The following is a 17,546-nucleotide window of genomic DNA, read 5'->3' as shown; positions in this document are numbered from 1 at the left end:
TGGCTGTGAAATTAGCAAGGTGCTGCTGGCGGATTCCTGCTGAGGGACGCTCCTGCTTCGGCTGACTAAGCAAATGGGTCACCTTAAAGCGATGATGGGGGAGCCAGCGGTGGTCTCGAAGCATGAAGTGTAACAGTGTAAAAGGGAAACGGGGAAAGCGATGCAGCTCATATTTCAGCTCAGGAGCTTACCCAGATATCTTCGGTAAAGTTTTCTTCTATTCTGAGAGTGCCTGAAATTGTTTTCGACACAAAAGTTTCAGCTTCCAGCAAGCTACACTTCTCCCTAACCTAACGAACCTATCGAGGAATCCTCCAACGCCTCCTGCCGCTCATTAAAATGTCTCAATCGTTCTGTTTATGCACCGAGGAGTGTGCCCTTTTCCTCAGAACTCCTCCCTCTCCATTCACGCATTGATTTCACTGGCAAGTGAACAGAGGCCTGCCCCCTTTCATGCCCACGTTTATTGTTTTCCAAGTCATTTTCAGCATCTTATCAATTTGACTCGCAGGCACGGGCGCGGGCAATAAAAGAGTAACCATTGTTTCCTGACCCAACTCCTTTCCGTCCTCTCCTGTCAATGATAATGAAGACAGCAACAACATTCTCGTACTCCGCCAGGAGCAGAACGTGACTCTCTTATCAATGCGACTTACTGCCAGGACGCTGCCTTCTTTCGGGGGCTGTCCTGCCACGCCTCCTGCCTCCTTCTCTAGCCTTCAGCCAGATATCGGCGAAGCAATTAAAATTTGTAGCTATTGGCGGAGTGGAACGTTTGGCACTCGGAATTCGATTGCGTTGGCTCGTCGTTTGCAAATCATTTCGCAGTTGCTCAAGACTGCCTTCTCGGGCCCCGGGGACTTCCCCCATCGCTCATTTTTCACACTGACAGCCCAATGGGCGTTAATTGCGGGGGCTTGGTTTGGTTAAGGTTACGATGCCAGATAAGTGCGCGTGATTTTTCTACGAATTCTGTGCCCAGCGGGCGCTCACCCCCACTGAAGGGGGATGAAAATGCGTGGCGCTATTCATATTTCTCCCCTATTCGGGCATTTGAACGAGGAATTTGCATTGGGCGGCTGGCAGCGATAAGAGGAAGATGTCTGGGACTCGAGCAGGGAGGTCCAGGGATATACATTTTTTGAATTGGCAAAACGTGCAGCAAATGGCTTAATTACATCCGAAGAGATGAACTTTGATCTTGACTCGTGTGGGTGGCTCCGCGAAGATATGGCCAGATGTTTTCTGGGGTGGCAGGACTCAAGATGGAGTCCGATACTCTGGCTGCTTATACGCATGAAGGCCGATGGAACCGGGGGGCAACTGTCCTGTATGCACTGTTGCATATGCCACCAAGGTGTAGTACTTGTGCAATCGATATATGCATATATATGCACGCCGCCTGCTCCAGGTGCTAACAAATGATTCCCTGACGCACCCCACCCTGTCCACCCCTGCCGCTTCATTTAAATGCGCATATTTCACAGTTAACATGACTTGACAACATGCCTTGTCGGCTTTCTTCTTCGGCCAGCTCTAAATATGTAAACAAATAGTTTTGGCAATTGCCAAGTGGGGCATGTCGGACGGAACTCCCGGCACGGGGAGTAACCCCAGCCTGCAGGTCGTCCAGTCGGGCTACATGTTGTGGCATGCGGTTGTGCAACGCCAACAACTTTTGCAACATGCAACCAGACGACCGGTCCGCCCTTCCCCGACTGGTGAGTGGTAGCCAGGCAAGGATGGCAAAATAAACGAGGCCTTAAATCGAACCTTGTACACGGGTCGTGCCGGGTCGGAGGCCGGATCGTCTCGTTTGAGGTTAACATAATTTAAGGCAGCAGAGCCGGCTCCTGGCAGAAAGAGGTGGGAGGGGCCAACTGACTGCCCATTTAACATGCTCCCAACGTGCGTGAGCCGTGTGTGTGGGTGGAGTGGCAATTTCGCAAATTATAAATTTTCCACCTGCGCAATATGCTGGGTGCCTGGTCTGTCCTGGTTCGCTTCCTCCTTCCCAGTGGCTGTTGGAAAAGTTTTAAGCGCACCCAGTTGCTTCCTGCTCGCAGGCAACAATCTGACAATTGATCGGTGTTTCCGACTTCCATGTTGCCGTGTTGCTGTTGCTGTTAGAAATTAAGTCGACACCGAACACAATCCCCGTGTAAATGGTTTTCGGCATTACGCGCACCCAGACACACGTTTTGTCTAAAGCATGAAAGATTTCTACAGCCTAAACTTTCTCTATAGTCACTTTGTTTTGTCCGATTGCTACGGACATTAAAATACACAGGTGGATGTACCTGTACCTGCCATTAGCTTGCTTACTGATATTAATCAATACACTTTAATCAAAGACACAAAGCACACAATTTAAATTTAATTGGCAAGTTCTCTTCTTTTTCTGCTAGCGACAAAATTAGCAGCCAAATTGAAGTGCCAAAATCGTAAGGTGCGTAAAGTGCGTAGAACAATATGGTTATTAAGGCAGAACTAGAATGCTTAAAAATGCATACGATTCACTAAAGAGCGAATTCTTTCTGGATTCTTAACAACAACGGGGCTACGTACCTTTTTCTCTATTTGATGCACTTTGCTGCCTAAATTGCAATAAATCAGGGTCTATCAAGGCTAAGAAAAACTGCTAGTTTTTAAACTCCAATATACGTTTAGAACGATTGAAATTTTAAAACAAAGCGTTGTATTTCGAGTTGTATTTTAATATTTTAGTAAAAAGAAAGGTTATTTTTTTTATCAAAAAGGTATCAAGAATCTGTTACTACTCTATAATTTTTTTAAATATCAAACATAATAATAATTAAATAATACAAATTAAAAAACATTATAGATAAATAATAGTAATTGTATCAAATTTAAATGTCAATATTACTTTTCAAAAATTTAGTCAGTTCGAAACTTATGCTATTTTATTCCTCTTCTTTTTATCTGTATGACTTCTTTTTTGGTTTATTGATTATGCATAAACATATTATATATGTAGATATTTAATGCGACTTAAAATAGGTATGTAAAATAATGAAAAATCGAGAAAAACTTTTAATTTTTGGCAGCGGTGGACCTTTCGGTTGCCCATTTATAAAATTCCTTTGTTTATTTAGCTTTTCCGAATTCATTTACTTATTAAGTTTGTTTAATGTCACTTGAACGAAAATTGAAAGGAGACAGGGGCAGGCCTAATAAAAGAAAATTTGCATACAACAAAATGTAACAGAAAACCATTTGTGTAAGAGCAATTGAAATAAGGTAACTGTGATATCAATTTGATATTGAAGCCCATTGGGTCAGATGGGGGCCCGGGTCAAGCTGGAATCTGCCCTGTTTCTTGCTTACCTTCCCGTTGGCATAAGCAAGACGAGCAGAAGCAGGGGCCGGAACTCGAAAAGAAGTAAACAATATGCAAAACATGTCGAAGGCGTGCTGACCCAAACCCAGGCGGAAGTGGACTGCATATCACGAATACGCAGTGGAGTCCGGGTCATGACTCTGCATACTGAAGAGCCCGAGGATGTTCGAGAGCAAGGTCAGCCTACGCCATTTAACATAAAATGTCCAATGTCCATTAGTTCCGACTTGCAGGGCGGATTCAAAGTTTACTTTTTGCCCTGCACAGATGCTCAGTAAATGTCACCGAATAAATATTTAATAAACATAAACGAGACGCACACAACGAGAAAAATCTGTTCGCTCAAGATTTAAAACAAAAAGGAAAGCTGCCGTGCCCCTTGGGTCAATGTCTCTTTGTCTTTATAAAATTGCATTCGATATGGAACTTGAGTTATAACAGTTTATTGATTGGTCGATTGGCAATGCCTCGGTAACTGGGCACAATTAAAAGGCAGACAGTAACAAGCTTAATGTGTCCTTGTGCTGAGTAAAAGCTTTTCTCTGCTTTAGCCTCCTCCGTTATTTGTATTTCTTTTCTGTTTGTACCGCGTTTAAAGGCCACAATTGAGCCGAGGCTGAGAGGAAGCCAAGGGAAATCGAATACAATCGCTTTTCACCCCCGGGAGTGCCGGCGAAGTTTGTGCAGCGAGCGCATTTATTATCTACGTAATTAATATCCAATTAATATTCGATATTTTGAACAACTTTCTATACAATTAATTAAATTTCCGGCCCCTGCCCGACCGGGGTAACACATTTTTATGTCACATCAGCAAATTGCAATCCGCTGCACGGCCAACGGAGCTGCCTATGCACACTCATTAACACAACAATAAAATACAAACGCCGCCGGGGGGCGTGGACAATTAATGTGACTGACACACATGCAGATTTTGCCGCCGTCCGCGTTGTCATATTTGATTTACAGTTGCAATTTACGCACTTTCCGAGGGAGGAGTGCCGGGATCGGGAGTGGGTGCGGCCGGGTCCTCTGGCGCTGGCCGACAGCTGTCCACGTCAGCATCCGGCTTCTGTTTGATGTTGTTAATTGATTTTCAAAGTCAACTTGCGTGCGTCGGGGGCGGGGAAAGGGGCGGTCCTGTGGGAGGCTCGGCCGGCTTTCGCTTTCGCCGCACTCGGAGATTAGCAGGGCAGTGTAAAATGCATCTCCATTGAGGCGCAAGCGACATAAAACCAATTCCCAATCCGCATTCGCCGGACAGTTTACAGACTGTGGATCCTGCCCCATCCCGCAGCACCGCTGCTCTCCCTGATGCGCATTGTAAGTGCAGTGAAGCGCATTTGCAGCTGCAATTGCCAAGTGGATTTCGGAGTTGTTCCTGCAGCACGGCGGGGGCGACCGCGGGAAGGGGGCTCGGTACGTGTTTGTTTTATGTGTGACCATTGTCCAGCGGCCCATGGACATGTGACTGTATCTGTTGTCTGCCCTGGCATGCGGTTCAATCAAAGCGATTTCCAATGTCCACAAAATTGCGCAAAAGGACATTTTGGTAATTTCAACGACGTCATCCTCTGCAGCAGCCAGGAGCGGACTTTGCTCTGAAGAGGTTTGAAACCAAAGCAAGACCTGATTTGTCGATCATTTTGACTTTCTGTCTTTTGTTGATAAATAAACAATTACATATGTATTACTTAATTTAATTAAAAATTTAAAAACCATTTTTGTTTTAACAAGAACCAAATCAATTAGCTTTAAGCTATATCTTACTAAAAGTTGGTACTATTTAAAAAGCACCTAGAAGTCTAAATGTTATAACCACACAGAGTCAAATCCACTCCTGGCCTCTAGTGCTGCACTTGTTGTTGGTAATGAGTTTGGTTTTACTGTTTAAATTTAAACGTACTCGGTGCCGGCAGGGGAAGCAGGTCCACGGGATTGCCTCCGGACGAGGCTAGAGTTCTAAAGTGTATTTGCATTTAACGCTAAATGCATTCCGGCAGGGCCTGCGGTGGGCGAGTGGCGGGAGAGATCCTGCCTGCGGGCGGAAAAACATGACAGTTGCATTAATTTTGATTGCGTAAATATTTTAAGTGTGCGGATTGCGAGAGCTCTCGCAAAAATGTTTGCCAAAGGCCCACGGCCTGGTCGGGGGTGGGCTGGCGGTGGCACGAATTAAGTGATTGCAATTGAGATGAGCTGATTGTGGGATCCGGGAAAGCACAACTCGCACTTGCAGCGAGGGCTATGCATATTTAAAGTTGGCTGAAGGACTTGCAGCTAATGGAGAGCCTCCCAGTTCGATGAACCCCCGAATGGAATGAGCTCCGAGAGTTGGCCACATTTCTAATTATGCCAACAAAAACAGCCGCATTCTGAAGCCTTCAGAACCATCCCCCCCATTTGGAGCTAATTTGAGACGCCAATAAAATGATTCACCCACAAATATTCCCGAGCAAAAAGTGCATCGAAATTTATGGGCACGTAGCCAACATAAAACTTTCAGACGGATTTGCCGGATCCAGCTTTGCCGCATGAAGTGATAATTTACTTATCCGCCTTCCCCCAGCTAACACGCTTCCGAGACGATTTACACGATGCTAACATCAAAGTTTATGATGTCTAGGCCGTAATTAATCGAGATTTGTTGTGAAGGGTAGAGGAGGGAAAGTGGGCACATAAAACTTTAACAGTTATCTGAATATTTACATGAGCATCGCGACAAAGTTAATAAAATCTGTAACATGGCCCATTGAAGCGTCATTTCTGACGGCAATAAATACACTGATAGTTTCAGTTACGAAATTATTTAGCCCTTAACTCGGTACGCCTTTAAATAGCTTAATTGTGTGTTTATTCTCATTTATTTTCCGTTTCCACGCCTTGTCTGACCCTAGCAACTCAACGCAATTAAACCCTAACCGCATTATCTCCAACTGCCTCTGATATTCAGCATCCCCATTACAAGTTTTTCGTTTTCGGTCGACCAATACCGCAATGTCTGCGGCATGTGGGGAATTTTCCCATAAGACTGCAATTCTGTCCTGTTAAAAAGGCACATCCGTTTTTGGGTGAAAATTCGTGCTGAGTGTATCAGGGCTTGCACTTTTCTTTGCTTAAGAATGTAATTATATATAAACGTATATATTTATAGAGTATTTAAAAGATTTGAATTTGTTCATAACGAGCACAAAGATAGTTTATAATTAATATAGTTATTTGTGATACGTAAATGTTTAATTTTATAATCTCACTGAAATTTGACGTCAGAGAGGTGGTAAAAATGGTTCAATACCACTCTTTTGAGACTGATTCTCGAGAAAGTTCTCACAAAAGCTTACTGGCATAGAAAATTTCTACTAGAAATAGTTGTACACATAATCTGACTAACGATCTTTTTGTTTTTAAATCATTAGAATTACAGGATCAGTAATTATTTTTTGTTTGCATTAAATTTTATTTAATAATTGCAAAATATGTAAAATCAATATCATACTCTCGACTGGAGCAATTTTTTCTTTTTCGTATTACTCATTTTCTTTAGCGCATTCATAGGGTATTTTTTGGTCCGAAATTACACATTTTGTGGTATTTTTTCTCCTCACCATTGGCTAGACATCCTTTGGATTGAGAGAAAGAAAGATGCTTAGGAAACAAAGGGCCTGACTGTCTCCTGCTTTGTGGCGATAGCTGGGAATTAATTAAATGCCGCGGCGAGTGAAATTAAAATAAAAACGTCGAGAGCTGCTGGAGGGCAACTTAATGCGAAATAAGTGTAGCTTAACGTAAAAGTCGTTAGTTTATTAGGGTTTGTAATAAGAGGATAAGTTGAATTGAATAAGCAGGGCTTAGTTTCCAGCCCAGACAGACACCTACGAGTAAGCCATAAACAATAACTTCGAGACACAATGACAAACCCAGGGACGAGTGGGCGGTAATGGAAGAACTTCCTTTTCTGGCCAGCCATTGCAGCAGAAAAATAGCAACTTTTGACTTCCGCTCTAAAAGTTTAAGTTCATTTCCGCCTGAGCTAAGATCCAAGGCGAGGAATTAATTAGAAGTTTACCGACACACGCGACCGGGCTTCGTGGATAGCGTGAGCGGGTTAGCTTTTCTTTGTTTTACCTCGGTCCCTCGTTTCCTGCGAGTTATTGGCCAATTCGCCAACATTTTTGGGTTATTCGTATCTATTTGCAGCTAGAGTTTCCGATTCGGCAGGGTCGAAGAAGTCGAGGATTTATGTGTCATACTTTGAAGTCCTTGAGCAAACAACTGTAATTAGAGGCCAGCAGTTGATGTACTTTGTACTTTTAGTTTTTAATTTCAAATTTCAGGCACCCTATTTACATATATTTACTATACATGTGTGTAGTTTTGTTACTCTAAACGTGAGCAACGCTTTTTCAACTCCGTTTCCCTTCGTTGCAGGCCTCAAGGATCCAAATTTGGACAGACACACCAGTAAAGGTGAGTTTGGGGCACCGATAGTGCTTTCGAATCAAAAATTAATTAAGAAGCCACTGAAGATGTAAATTTTGTGATGGTTACAAACCGAAATTTGTTTCGTTTCGACACAAAGTAACCGAAACAAAGGCTCCTCACTGCAGCTCCTGAGCTCCAGCCCACACACTGGCTCCGGCCCAGCCGCTCGCCACAATAACTATAAATTCCCAGGCCCAGGCAACCGCAATACCGCCCCAGCCCCTTAAAACATAAACCAAGCGGCTCTTTAAAACGCAATCAAGCTGAAAATTAATTAAAATTTTCAGGCGGGATATGAAATTAATGCGTGGCAGGGGGGACGGCAGCGCTTCGTTCTCCGCTAGATGCCAAAGGGTTGTGCAAAGGTAAAGCCAAGGTTTAAATTAAAACGCACTTGTTACTGTCTTAGACGTCGTCGTCTCGATTTCATTAAAAATGTTTTTATGCGCGCATTATCCTTTCACTCGGCGCCGTCGGTTCGTCTTGGCACTTTCCCTGCCTCCTTCCCAGGGACAATTTAATTTGGCTATGAAACGCTTGCCGCATCCTTGACACTTTCACTTTTTCCCCTCAGTGCCGATTCACCTCGCCAGCCCCCAACCCTTCCACTTCCAGCAATGGCTTGTTTTAAGGAGCTTAAGCTTGTCATTGGCATTTGCCGAGTTGCTGCTTGGCCTGGAGAGCTCTCATAATTTCACGCTAGGCGAGCACACACGCGTCTCTACCTTTACTGCTGGCCTCCACGAGGACGATTTCGCCACCAGCCCGTCCCAAGCCAGAGTTTTCGGAGTGCGGTCGCCAAGGATATCGCTGAAATGCAATAAAGTTGAGTGCGGATTCGGGCAGAACTGCGTTTCGAATCAGTTTTTCCTCCAGCCCGATCCAAGGCGCTTGACTCCCACATGACTTTGCTGTGCTTTGAAAGGGAACCAAAATAAATCAAATTCGATTCCGGCTTGGCCAAGGAGATTGGACGAACTTCGGCGCGGAGTCCTTCGCCTGGTCATCCCCGTCCGCTGTTGTCTTTATTACTTTCTGATGAATGTTGCGATTTGACTTTCGGCGAAGCAGAGGCAGCGCAAAAAATAATACTCATCGCATGCTTGGGGGCCATTGAATGGATTCATTTCGGGGTATTCATATGCTTTTAAGCGAATTAGTCTGGCCGGCTAATGTGATAAATGGATGCGGGAGACAGAAGCTGGAGCTGAAGCTGAAGTTAAGCCGAAGCCGAAGCCTGCTGAACCCTTCATAATTATGCTTGGAGCTTCCTGCAGAGATGAGCTGCAAGTCATGCCATAGACTCAGAAGCCCAACTCCTGCTGCCGCCGCCAGGAAACTCCATTTAATCTCATAAATCAAGGGCCAGGGGAAGCCCTCCGAGGTCGGACAGGGGCACCAAAGGAAACGGCACATATCATAACATTTAACATATTTCACTTAGGCAAACATTTAATCCGGCAACTTGTCTGGCTGCCGCCTCCCCCACCTGGGCATAGACCACGACCACGTTCCGAGTGCAGGCGCGGAGGCTACATTTTCATTTCCGCTGGCGTTTTTACTTTTATTTCATATTGCACGATATCAAATAATGAATATCAAATGAAATGCTTATCATTTGTTTGCCAAGCCGCTGGTGTCTAGGAAGTGGCAACTGGGGGCGATCCCACTGCCAGGTGGCAACATATTATAATATTTACTTAATTTTCATTTCTAATTCGGGCGCCTTTCCTTCCTTCGGCTGGGGGCATGAGGCATATTAAATCGCTACTCGAGACGAGGAGTTGGCCAAGACCTTGGCACTGGCAGACGGGGGCAGAGAGAAAAATTGGGAAAACCCGCATAATAAGCAAGCCTCACAGCCAACTTGGCTGTTTGTGGGCACAAAGTCGAATTTTTTTGGGGAAAGTGATGGCAGGACTCATGCTGAAGCCCCTCTGGCTGGATGGGGGGCTGTTGATTCTTGCAGGTGGCTTAAGCTGCGTCTAAAGCGATAACGCAAATTATTTGAATTTTTAATAAAACGAAATGTGAATACCGCGCTTCTCCGTCCTCCAATTCATCTGCCACTGGCGTGGCTTTGGCCAAGAAGGGGCTTCGGTGATACCCTCCTCCGAGCTCCTCTCAGCCATCGAGCTGATATATTCAAATACGATTCGTGGCCGCCATTTTCCTGTCACTGGCTGTGAAAATTCACAGCTTTTCCTCCGATTTTCTGGCTAATCTTTGGTCAGCGAGAACTCTGACTGCGCCCCGCCCGCTGTGTCTGTCGCCCTGTTGTCTATTCGCTTTTTTGAAATTCCAATTTGAATGCTTGGTGGTTTCTCCCCGGGCCCCTTCGGACGTCCCTTCCAGCAGCCAATATTATATTATTCAAGCCATCGCGTTTGGCGGAATCTCCTCTAACGATCCCCTCCGGTCGTGTCCGTCCTCCGTCGGCACCGTTCGCTGTACTTGAAAATCGTAATTAGAATTGGTAATGTATTCAAATTGACTTTCATTTCCGTTTTTTAGCTGGTTGCTTCGTTTGTTTTATTCTTCTGGATTTGTACGCTTTTCGAGGAGTGACGCCCCGCTCGCAGAGAGATAAGAGCCGATTCCGCCATGATAATATCCGACGATTCGCTCTATCCACGCGCCGGGACCGAGTGATCAACTGCCCAGCACAGGAACTTTCGATTATCGAACCGAGATGATTTTCCAGCCATATTTCAAAATCTCGGAACGCCAAAGTTTTTCCCCGCAGACAGAGAGGCGGAAAAGCAAAGAAACTGAAACTTTTCGACGGCGGGAGCAGCGCCGTAAAACCGTAAAGAATTCAACTAATAAAAATCAGGCATTCAAGTGCGAAAAAATCGCGAAGAGCATCATCAAATAATGTGCCACTCAAGCCCGCCCCGCCCCTCGAACAGTAGTTGAATCCTCGGAAAGACAAATAGAAAAGAAAAGTAAAAGGCAACTTGGGAGCGGAATAAAACTAAGCTGGGTGGATGGCAAAAGTTTGGGCGCCGAATTCGCTGGAATCCGGAGATGGCACCGTGAGGAAGTGCTCCCCAGCCAGGGCCCTCGGGCGGGGCAACCCGGGGAAAATGTGGTGGCCCGAACGCATCCTTGCCTGCAAGACAGGGCCGTGCGTCATCGGAAAGCACTTCGATGGCTGAGCCAGGAGCGCGTGGCGTTCTATTTTTTGTGGATGTGGAAATGGCCACATATTTTCGTTGCTACGAAGCGTGCGAAGTATTTCCCCCATGTGCGGGTGCGGATGTGGCTGGGTCTGTGTCTGCCTCGGTTGACTGTGTGTCTGCGCGGCGGAAAAGCAATTTTCCTTTGTGTCGTGCCCAGGTTTTCGGTTTTTCGGCTGGCATTGTCTTCCACGCTCGCCGCACTGAGCTGGCAAATTTGTTGCAACCGAAATAAACACTTTATTAAATGCATTGGAATAAGCGTGGCCACGGATCGGGAGCTGGGCGGAAGTTCGGCTCTCGGTTTCCCCACACATATGGCAGCGGCTGAGGGACAAACTTTGAGCTAAGTGAATTTGGTGCTAAGCCCGGGTAAGAGATTCGTCGCCAGCAAGAAACGGATTGCTAATGCACTCGCGGAAGCCTCAGCACGGGTCGAGGGGATTCCCCTGACCTCGTTGGCCCGAGAGCTTGTCGCATAAATATCTCGGCTAAACAGGCAAAAGCCCTTACAGATCATTATTTATTTATTTGCTGTTTTCTTTGCATTCTGCTCTTCATTTGCCAAGGTTCATGGCCCTCCCCCTCCCGCTCCGATAATCGAAGGCAGGAATCAAATTATGCTAGAATTGAGATTGATTTTTTATTCAATTTTAATGCGACAAATGCAGGCAGATAAAAAGGCGACAACTCGGAGGACACACATGGCCCGAAGCCCCTGGCCCGAACACGTGGCCTGGATGGGGTGTGATCCAGAGGAGCGCTGGCTGGGCTTGGGAAATTATAGCGGCGATGGCTCACAAGGGAGTCGCACTGGATTAGGTCGTCGCCTGGGCCAAGTCCTTATGGGGAACTTTTTGAATATTACAACATAAATCGATTAGCTTCTATCAGGCTGTGCTTCAGTTCATGTGTGTGTGTGGGTCGAGTGCTTGTGTGTGACGTCTGTGTTGGCACTGATTGACACTTGAAGCGATTTTTGTGCTTGCCTCGCTGGCTGCTGTTTGCCGAAGCTAATGCTGATGCTGCTCCAACTTCCCTGCCGCACCCGCATCTCTGGTGCCATTGATATGCGCCCCACCACTCGGGACATGCCTCCCGTAATAAGCACCCGCACATAACTCCACTGCTCCGGGGAGCCTGCCCTCGACTTGGCACAGCTCCGTAGCTGACCCTGGAAAATTGGCTGCCAGCGATGGGAAGGCGTCGTCGATTTGCAGCATAAATTGAAAGGAAATTAAACATTGAGTGGAGGGAAATGAGACGCTTTGAGCGTCGGGGGAAATTGTTATGTGATAATTGGCGATTCGATTGGAGTTCCTATTGATTGCTCCCGAGCTTAGGCGCTAAGTGGGTCAAAGGACCTGGTGTTTATCCAAAAGATTATCCAGTTTCCCGTTTGTTCCCTACATTACATTTCAATTTGAATCACTTCAAAGCATCAACAACACATCGGCAACTGTCTCCTGAGCTAGTTGACAAATCCTTCCCAGCAAATACCCTAAGCCTGATCCTCCGAGTTGGGTCAAACACAACTGAACAAACTGCAATTAGCGCACACAAACGCATAGTGCACTAAATATGGCAGTTTTGCTAGGGGATGCTGGAGGCGGATTGACATCGATTCGAGCCGCGAATAAGTTATAATTTAACACAAATCAAAGGGAAAATGTGTGGCGAATTTCGAATCGAACACGTCGAAGCCTGGAAAGGCAAGGGGTAGGTAGGCAGTTGAACCAGGCGATGAGTTATGGGGCAGACGAAATCAATTGTCTTGACAACAGACGCGCCATTCCATTGTGCAATACTCCTGCACTGTAAGGCGAAAGAATTCCACAGTTACACCCCGTCTGCTCTTTGTAGTCCAATTAAAAGGGTTTGCCGCCAAAAGGATTCAGTTTATGGCCGCTTGGTGTGGGGCCTGGCTTAGGGTATATTTTCGCTCAGCATCCCAGTCCCATTCCCAATCCCACCTGGAGATACGAGATGACTTTCCTGCTCCGCTAGCTCGGCAATTCGTTTTCGCGGCAGTTGACTTTGTCATTTCACTTTCCCCTTTCCGGCTGGGTGCTCTCTGGGGTTTTTCCTGCTTGCACTTCCAACCTTTGGCCTTAATTGCTCGACTTTCCCTGCTTCAGACGGTTGGCATTATTTTTTGTCGTCCTGCGACTCTTATATCTCAGCCGTCTCCCTTCCCCGCACATTGTGACACATATGTTTTGGCTTCGGTTTTTGGCTGGTCCGCTCGTGGGAAACCTTTCCGGGAGCATGTCAAGCTCTCGTCAGAATCGTCCTTTTGCCTGCTATGGCTGCTAGTCTGGTCGTAATTATCACTCTAATGAATCAAGTGTACTCGCTTGTAACTAATTGATATGAGAAAGCGACGCCGTTCCCAGATTCCAGGGAGAGGGTATGACTTGGACAAGCTCCGGACGCGTGTGCCTCAATGCACGGGGTAGTTCCGAGATCCACTCCGATTTGCATGTGAATTCTTGCTATCATGTTTACCGAGGACAGCAAGGCAAACTCGATTATAAGTAATAACTGAAGTAGGTAATTGCAAGCAGCGTTTGTGAACTTTTCTAAATGAATTTCCCGGGCTTTTCTGCAGTGCTTCCATTTTAGCTTTCTTTTTATTTTGTTTTTATTTCCCCGCCCGGGTACTGGCCCCTGGGACTTCTCTGGAGCTTGCTAAGCGATTTTCTGGGTCCGCAGGTGATGATGATGATGAGTTCGCTCGTCGCTGTTTACTTCGGCTCCCAGGGGAATTCCACAGTAATAACTGCGATTGTATTTATATTTATTCCTATTTACCGCGGAGAACTTTGCTTAAATTGCTAAAGAACGGCGATTCGAAGCGGGGGGAAGTGGAAAAACCTTTGCATGGCCGAGGTCGAGGCAAGCTACGCTGGCAATCAATTTCAATTTTTAAGCCCTTTACGGAGGACAACGTTTTTAATTAATCGTCGGATTACCAAGGGCTGCAGAACCATAGACGTGGCCGCTGCTCAGGACGGCGGTTTATGCTCATCCCGTCCCATCCAGCTGTCCATTTTTTCCATTATCAGTGCCATTTATTCTATTTTTGTCGCACAACTCAACTAAACGAGCGACAAATTGCCGACCAGCATCGACCAAGTGCCGGGCAGTGTCCTCCGTCCCTGATGAACTTCCATTGTCCCCTCGCCGGACTGCGGCGGCTTAATCCTTCCACGCTTTGTGGCATCAGTGCGAGGACTGCGTCCGCCACTTGTGATGGATTTTGCTGCTGTATCCGTCCCTCGGACGGCGGGCATTCGGGCCATATGGTCGCAAGTGTCATGGCAACTTTCGCCGCGCGGACAGAGCGACTGCATTCATTTCGCTGTAGTCCTACTCTGGCTTCGGTCTCCTGCCTCTGAAAATCTGTTTTGAAAACCAATAAATCAGCTTTATTGGCCGCCTTCGCTTTGCTCCTGTTCTGCGCTCCAAATCGCCAGCAACCTAGATCCTTTTTTTCGGTGTATATTATGACGAAGTGTTGGTGGAAGGTTTACACTGCGGCTCTGTCAATATCTTCTGTGGGCAATTTCAGAGCATAGACGCAAAGCACGGGATTAAAAGCCGGTGAATAGGACCAACTATGGTGTGGATATCCAGCTTGAGTGGATATCGATGCGAGATAAACCAACAATTGTTAGGGGTCAACCTGTCCGTTGCTGTGCTGACAATAAGCTTCTGACCCCCATTAGCAGCGTCAGAGTCCAGAAGTCCGTCATAAATTACAGAAGGTGCCGAGGTTCGCACGGACATGGGAAAATGTTTAAAAGTAATGACACACTGACGACGGGAAGGCAGAACGGTGGCGTGGCCCGCCGCCGTTGTCATCATCGTCGTTAGAGGCGCAAATCTGCGCCATGGGCAATGTTATTGTAACAATCGACACCCGACGCGTTAAAAACACACATATTCACCCGGAATGATTACGGACGGGGTCGGGGTTCGGGGCCCCGCATGGCCCGTGGCGTATTTCGGTTTTGACCACCACTCCTTCCCTGAACCCCTCAGCCGTTACTCTGCCAGCTCTCTACGGGGGTGTTGACAATTCAAACGCAATAATTGCGAATGCGAACCGCACGGCGCTCGACAGGACTCGGAGCTCAGATTTGGTTTGGGATTGGGATTGGAATTGCCGAAAGGTGTGGTCGCCGCTTCTCGCTCGCTCGTTACGCCGTGTTTGACACAATGTCAACTTCGGAAATAAGTTTACGCCGGCTACTACACACCATAAAAAGAGGAAGCACATGGTCATGTCGATGGCAGTTGCAGTTCGCTTTGATCTCCGCTCCGGGGTAGTTCGACGGGTCACAAAAAGTCCGCACCCCACACCCCGCGCTAGACGAGACGCAGTTTTAATGAACGCACCCCGCCCCTGCTGGCTGGGTTCTGGGTTCTCTTGTTGCTGATTTTTGATCCTGTTACCCATTGTGGCCATTGTTCCGCACTCCGCATTCATCATTTGCGTAGCTCCGTTTTTTTCGTTTGGGTGTTTATTATTAGCCAGGCAAATACATCCGCACGCCGAGGCAGGAACGGCAGCCGGCGATCCTTTTTGGGCCCTTCCAGCTACTGCGTATTGCGCCGAGTTGGATTCTATTGTGCCTGGCATCGGCGAATGGTGGTTTAATGAGTTGAATATGTCAATGGTGCCTGCTGAATGCTGTGCTTCTGACAGGGGCTGCAATATAGTCATTAGCATTTGAAAATTACCAAAAATATTTGCAGAAAGGAAAATGAAACATGGCGAAGAAAATGACATTTCAGTGCTGCGGCTGCCGCAGGCTAGGTTGCAAATGAGGTGGAAGAAAATCGACTTTGTGCCCTGGTTCTCATACCCAGAAATTGTAGCATTTTTATGGTTTCCTTACAAATGTTTCAGATATATTAGTCCACAATGTCTATGACATTCCTGGTAGCCTAGTTTTAATGAAATTTTCGATTAATTCAGGAACGGAATTGGAGAGCTTTCTTATCCATTTCTGGTTTGAACGTGAGATTGCTTTAAAAGTCAAATTTCTCTTTAATTATGTTAAAAGTTAAATCTGTTTGTAAGTCTGTTTTTAAGAACCTTATTGCTGCACTTAGAAAATATATAGGGATCCCAAATGGGATCATACATTGCCAATAAAAAAAAAATACAAAAAATTAAGGATTTTTGCAAAAACTAATAAAAACGTATATAAATATAAAGTATTTGGCCATAAATACTTGACAACGAAAGGAGATTATGTTTTTTATCTTAATTTTAAAATGTTATTTCAGAATCAATATTTTATAAATTCTAAATTCAATTTGGATTACTCCATGCACTGCCATAAAACAAATTGGAAGAAGAGTATTGATCAAATTAAATTAAATTAAACAATTAATTAAATAATAGTTTTTAAAATTCTGCATATATGACTTTTATAATATATATATATATATATATATATATATATATATTAATATTAACTAATGCTAAGTAAAGAGTTTCTGGTCTTAAATCCTGCCGGTTCATCTAAAGAACAATTAAAAGTAAAAACATATATATATATATATATATATATATATATGTAATATATACTTTTTTTCTTTATATATGTTATAATTTCAAATGTTATATATATATATATATATATATATATATATATATATATGTTTTTACTTTTAATTGTTCTTTAGATGTTTATGTTTTTAATTTGTTTTTTAGAAGTTTTGGAGAGCGCATTTCATTGGAGTTATTACAAAATAAAGTTATTCCATATCAATCTAGCTTGCATACGTGTAGTTTTAAACAGATTTGTCTTTTAACAAGAAAGGAAGCTATCTTCGGCACGCCAAAGTTTGTATACCCTTGCAGATATTATTTCATTACATTTCACCTATACTTATTATGTTTACAGTTTGACAGTTACAGTTTTACATTCACACCTTTACATTTTCTCTACATCTACCGATCGCTCCTATGGCCGCTATATGATATAGTTGTCCGATTTTCATGAAATTTATACTAAAATTCTAGAATAATAAAATAAGCTTATATCTCAGAGTAGATGAAAATACGTTGAAAAACAACGAAGTTATAATTTGTTTCCTATTAATTTCCCGATCGTTTCTATGGCAGCTATAAGATATAACCGTCCGATTTTCATAAAATTTTTACCAAAATTCAGAAATAATATAAAATGGCCATATCTAAAAAATGGTGCAAAAATGTTAAAAAACAGCAAAGTTATAATTTTTTTTCTAAAAATTTATCGAACATTTGTATGGCAGCTATATGATATAGTCGTCCGATCCGGCCCGTTCCGACATATATAGCAGTGAGAGTATACAGAAGACTATATGCAAAGTTCATTCAGATAGCTTTAAAACTGAGGGACTAGTTTGCGTAGAAACAGACAGACGGACAGATGGACAGACGGACAGACGGACATGGCTATATCGACTCGGCTGTTGATGCTGATCAAGAATATATATACTTTATAGGGTCGGAAACG

At 44.8% G+C, this 17,546-nt stretch overlaps 1 protein-coding gene and 1 long non-coding RNA gene across 10 annotated transcripts in view; one reads left to right on the top strand and one right to left on the bottom strand.

Moving 5' to 3' along the window:
* Ten-m (teneurin transmembrane protein Ten-m) overlaps positions 1 to 17,546 on the top strand; it is a 347,516-nt gene that overhangs the window by 14,074 nt on the left and 315,896 nt on the right. For all 5 annotated transcript variants that reach the window (XM_070285186.1, XM_070285185.1, XM_070285184.1 and 2 more), the window contains exon 2: positions 7,790 to 7,828. In XM_070285186.1, the coding sequence (XP_070141287.1) occupies positions 7,790 to 7,828 (39 nt within the window). The remainder of the gene's footprint in view (positions 1 to 7,789; positions 7,829 to 17,546) is intronic.
* The window catches only part of LOC138928320 (uncharacterized), a 151,213-nt gene that overhangs the window by 100,300 nt on the left and 33,367 nt on the right, over positions 1 to 17,546 (bottom strand). The window contains exon 4 of one of the 5 annotated variants that reach the window (XR_011444832.1): positions 5,105 to 5,399. The exons of the other annotated variants lie outside the window; for them this stretch is intronic. This is a non-coding gene — a long non-coding RNA (uncharacterized lncRNA). Of the gene's footprint in view, positions 1 to 5,104; positions 5,400 to 17,546 lie in introns of those variants that run through there. 5 annotated transcript variants of the gene reach the window in all.

Source organism: Drosophila kikkawai, chromosome 3L, assembly GCF_030179895.1.
Source record: "Drosophila kikkawai strain 14028-0561.14 chromosome 3L, DkikHiC1v2, whole genome shotgun sequence".
NCBI lineage: Eukaryota > Metazoa > Arthropoda > Insecta > Diptera > Drosophilidae > Drosophila > Drosophila kikkawai.
Note: the sequence above shows the minus strand (reverse complement) of the source record. Positions and strands in the feature narration are given on the sequence as shown.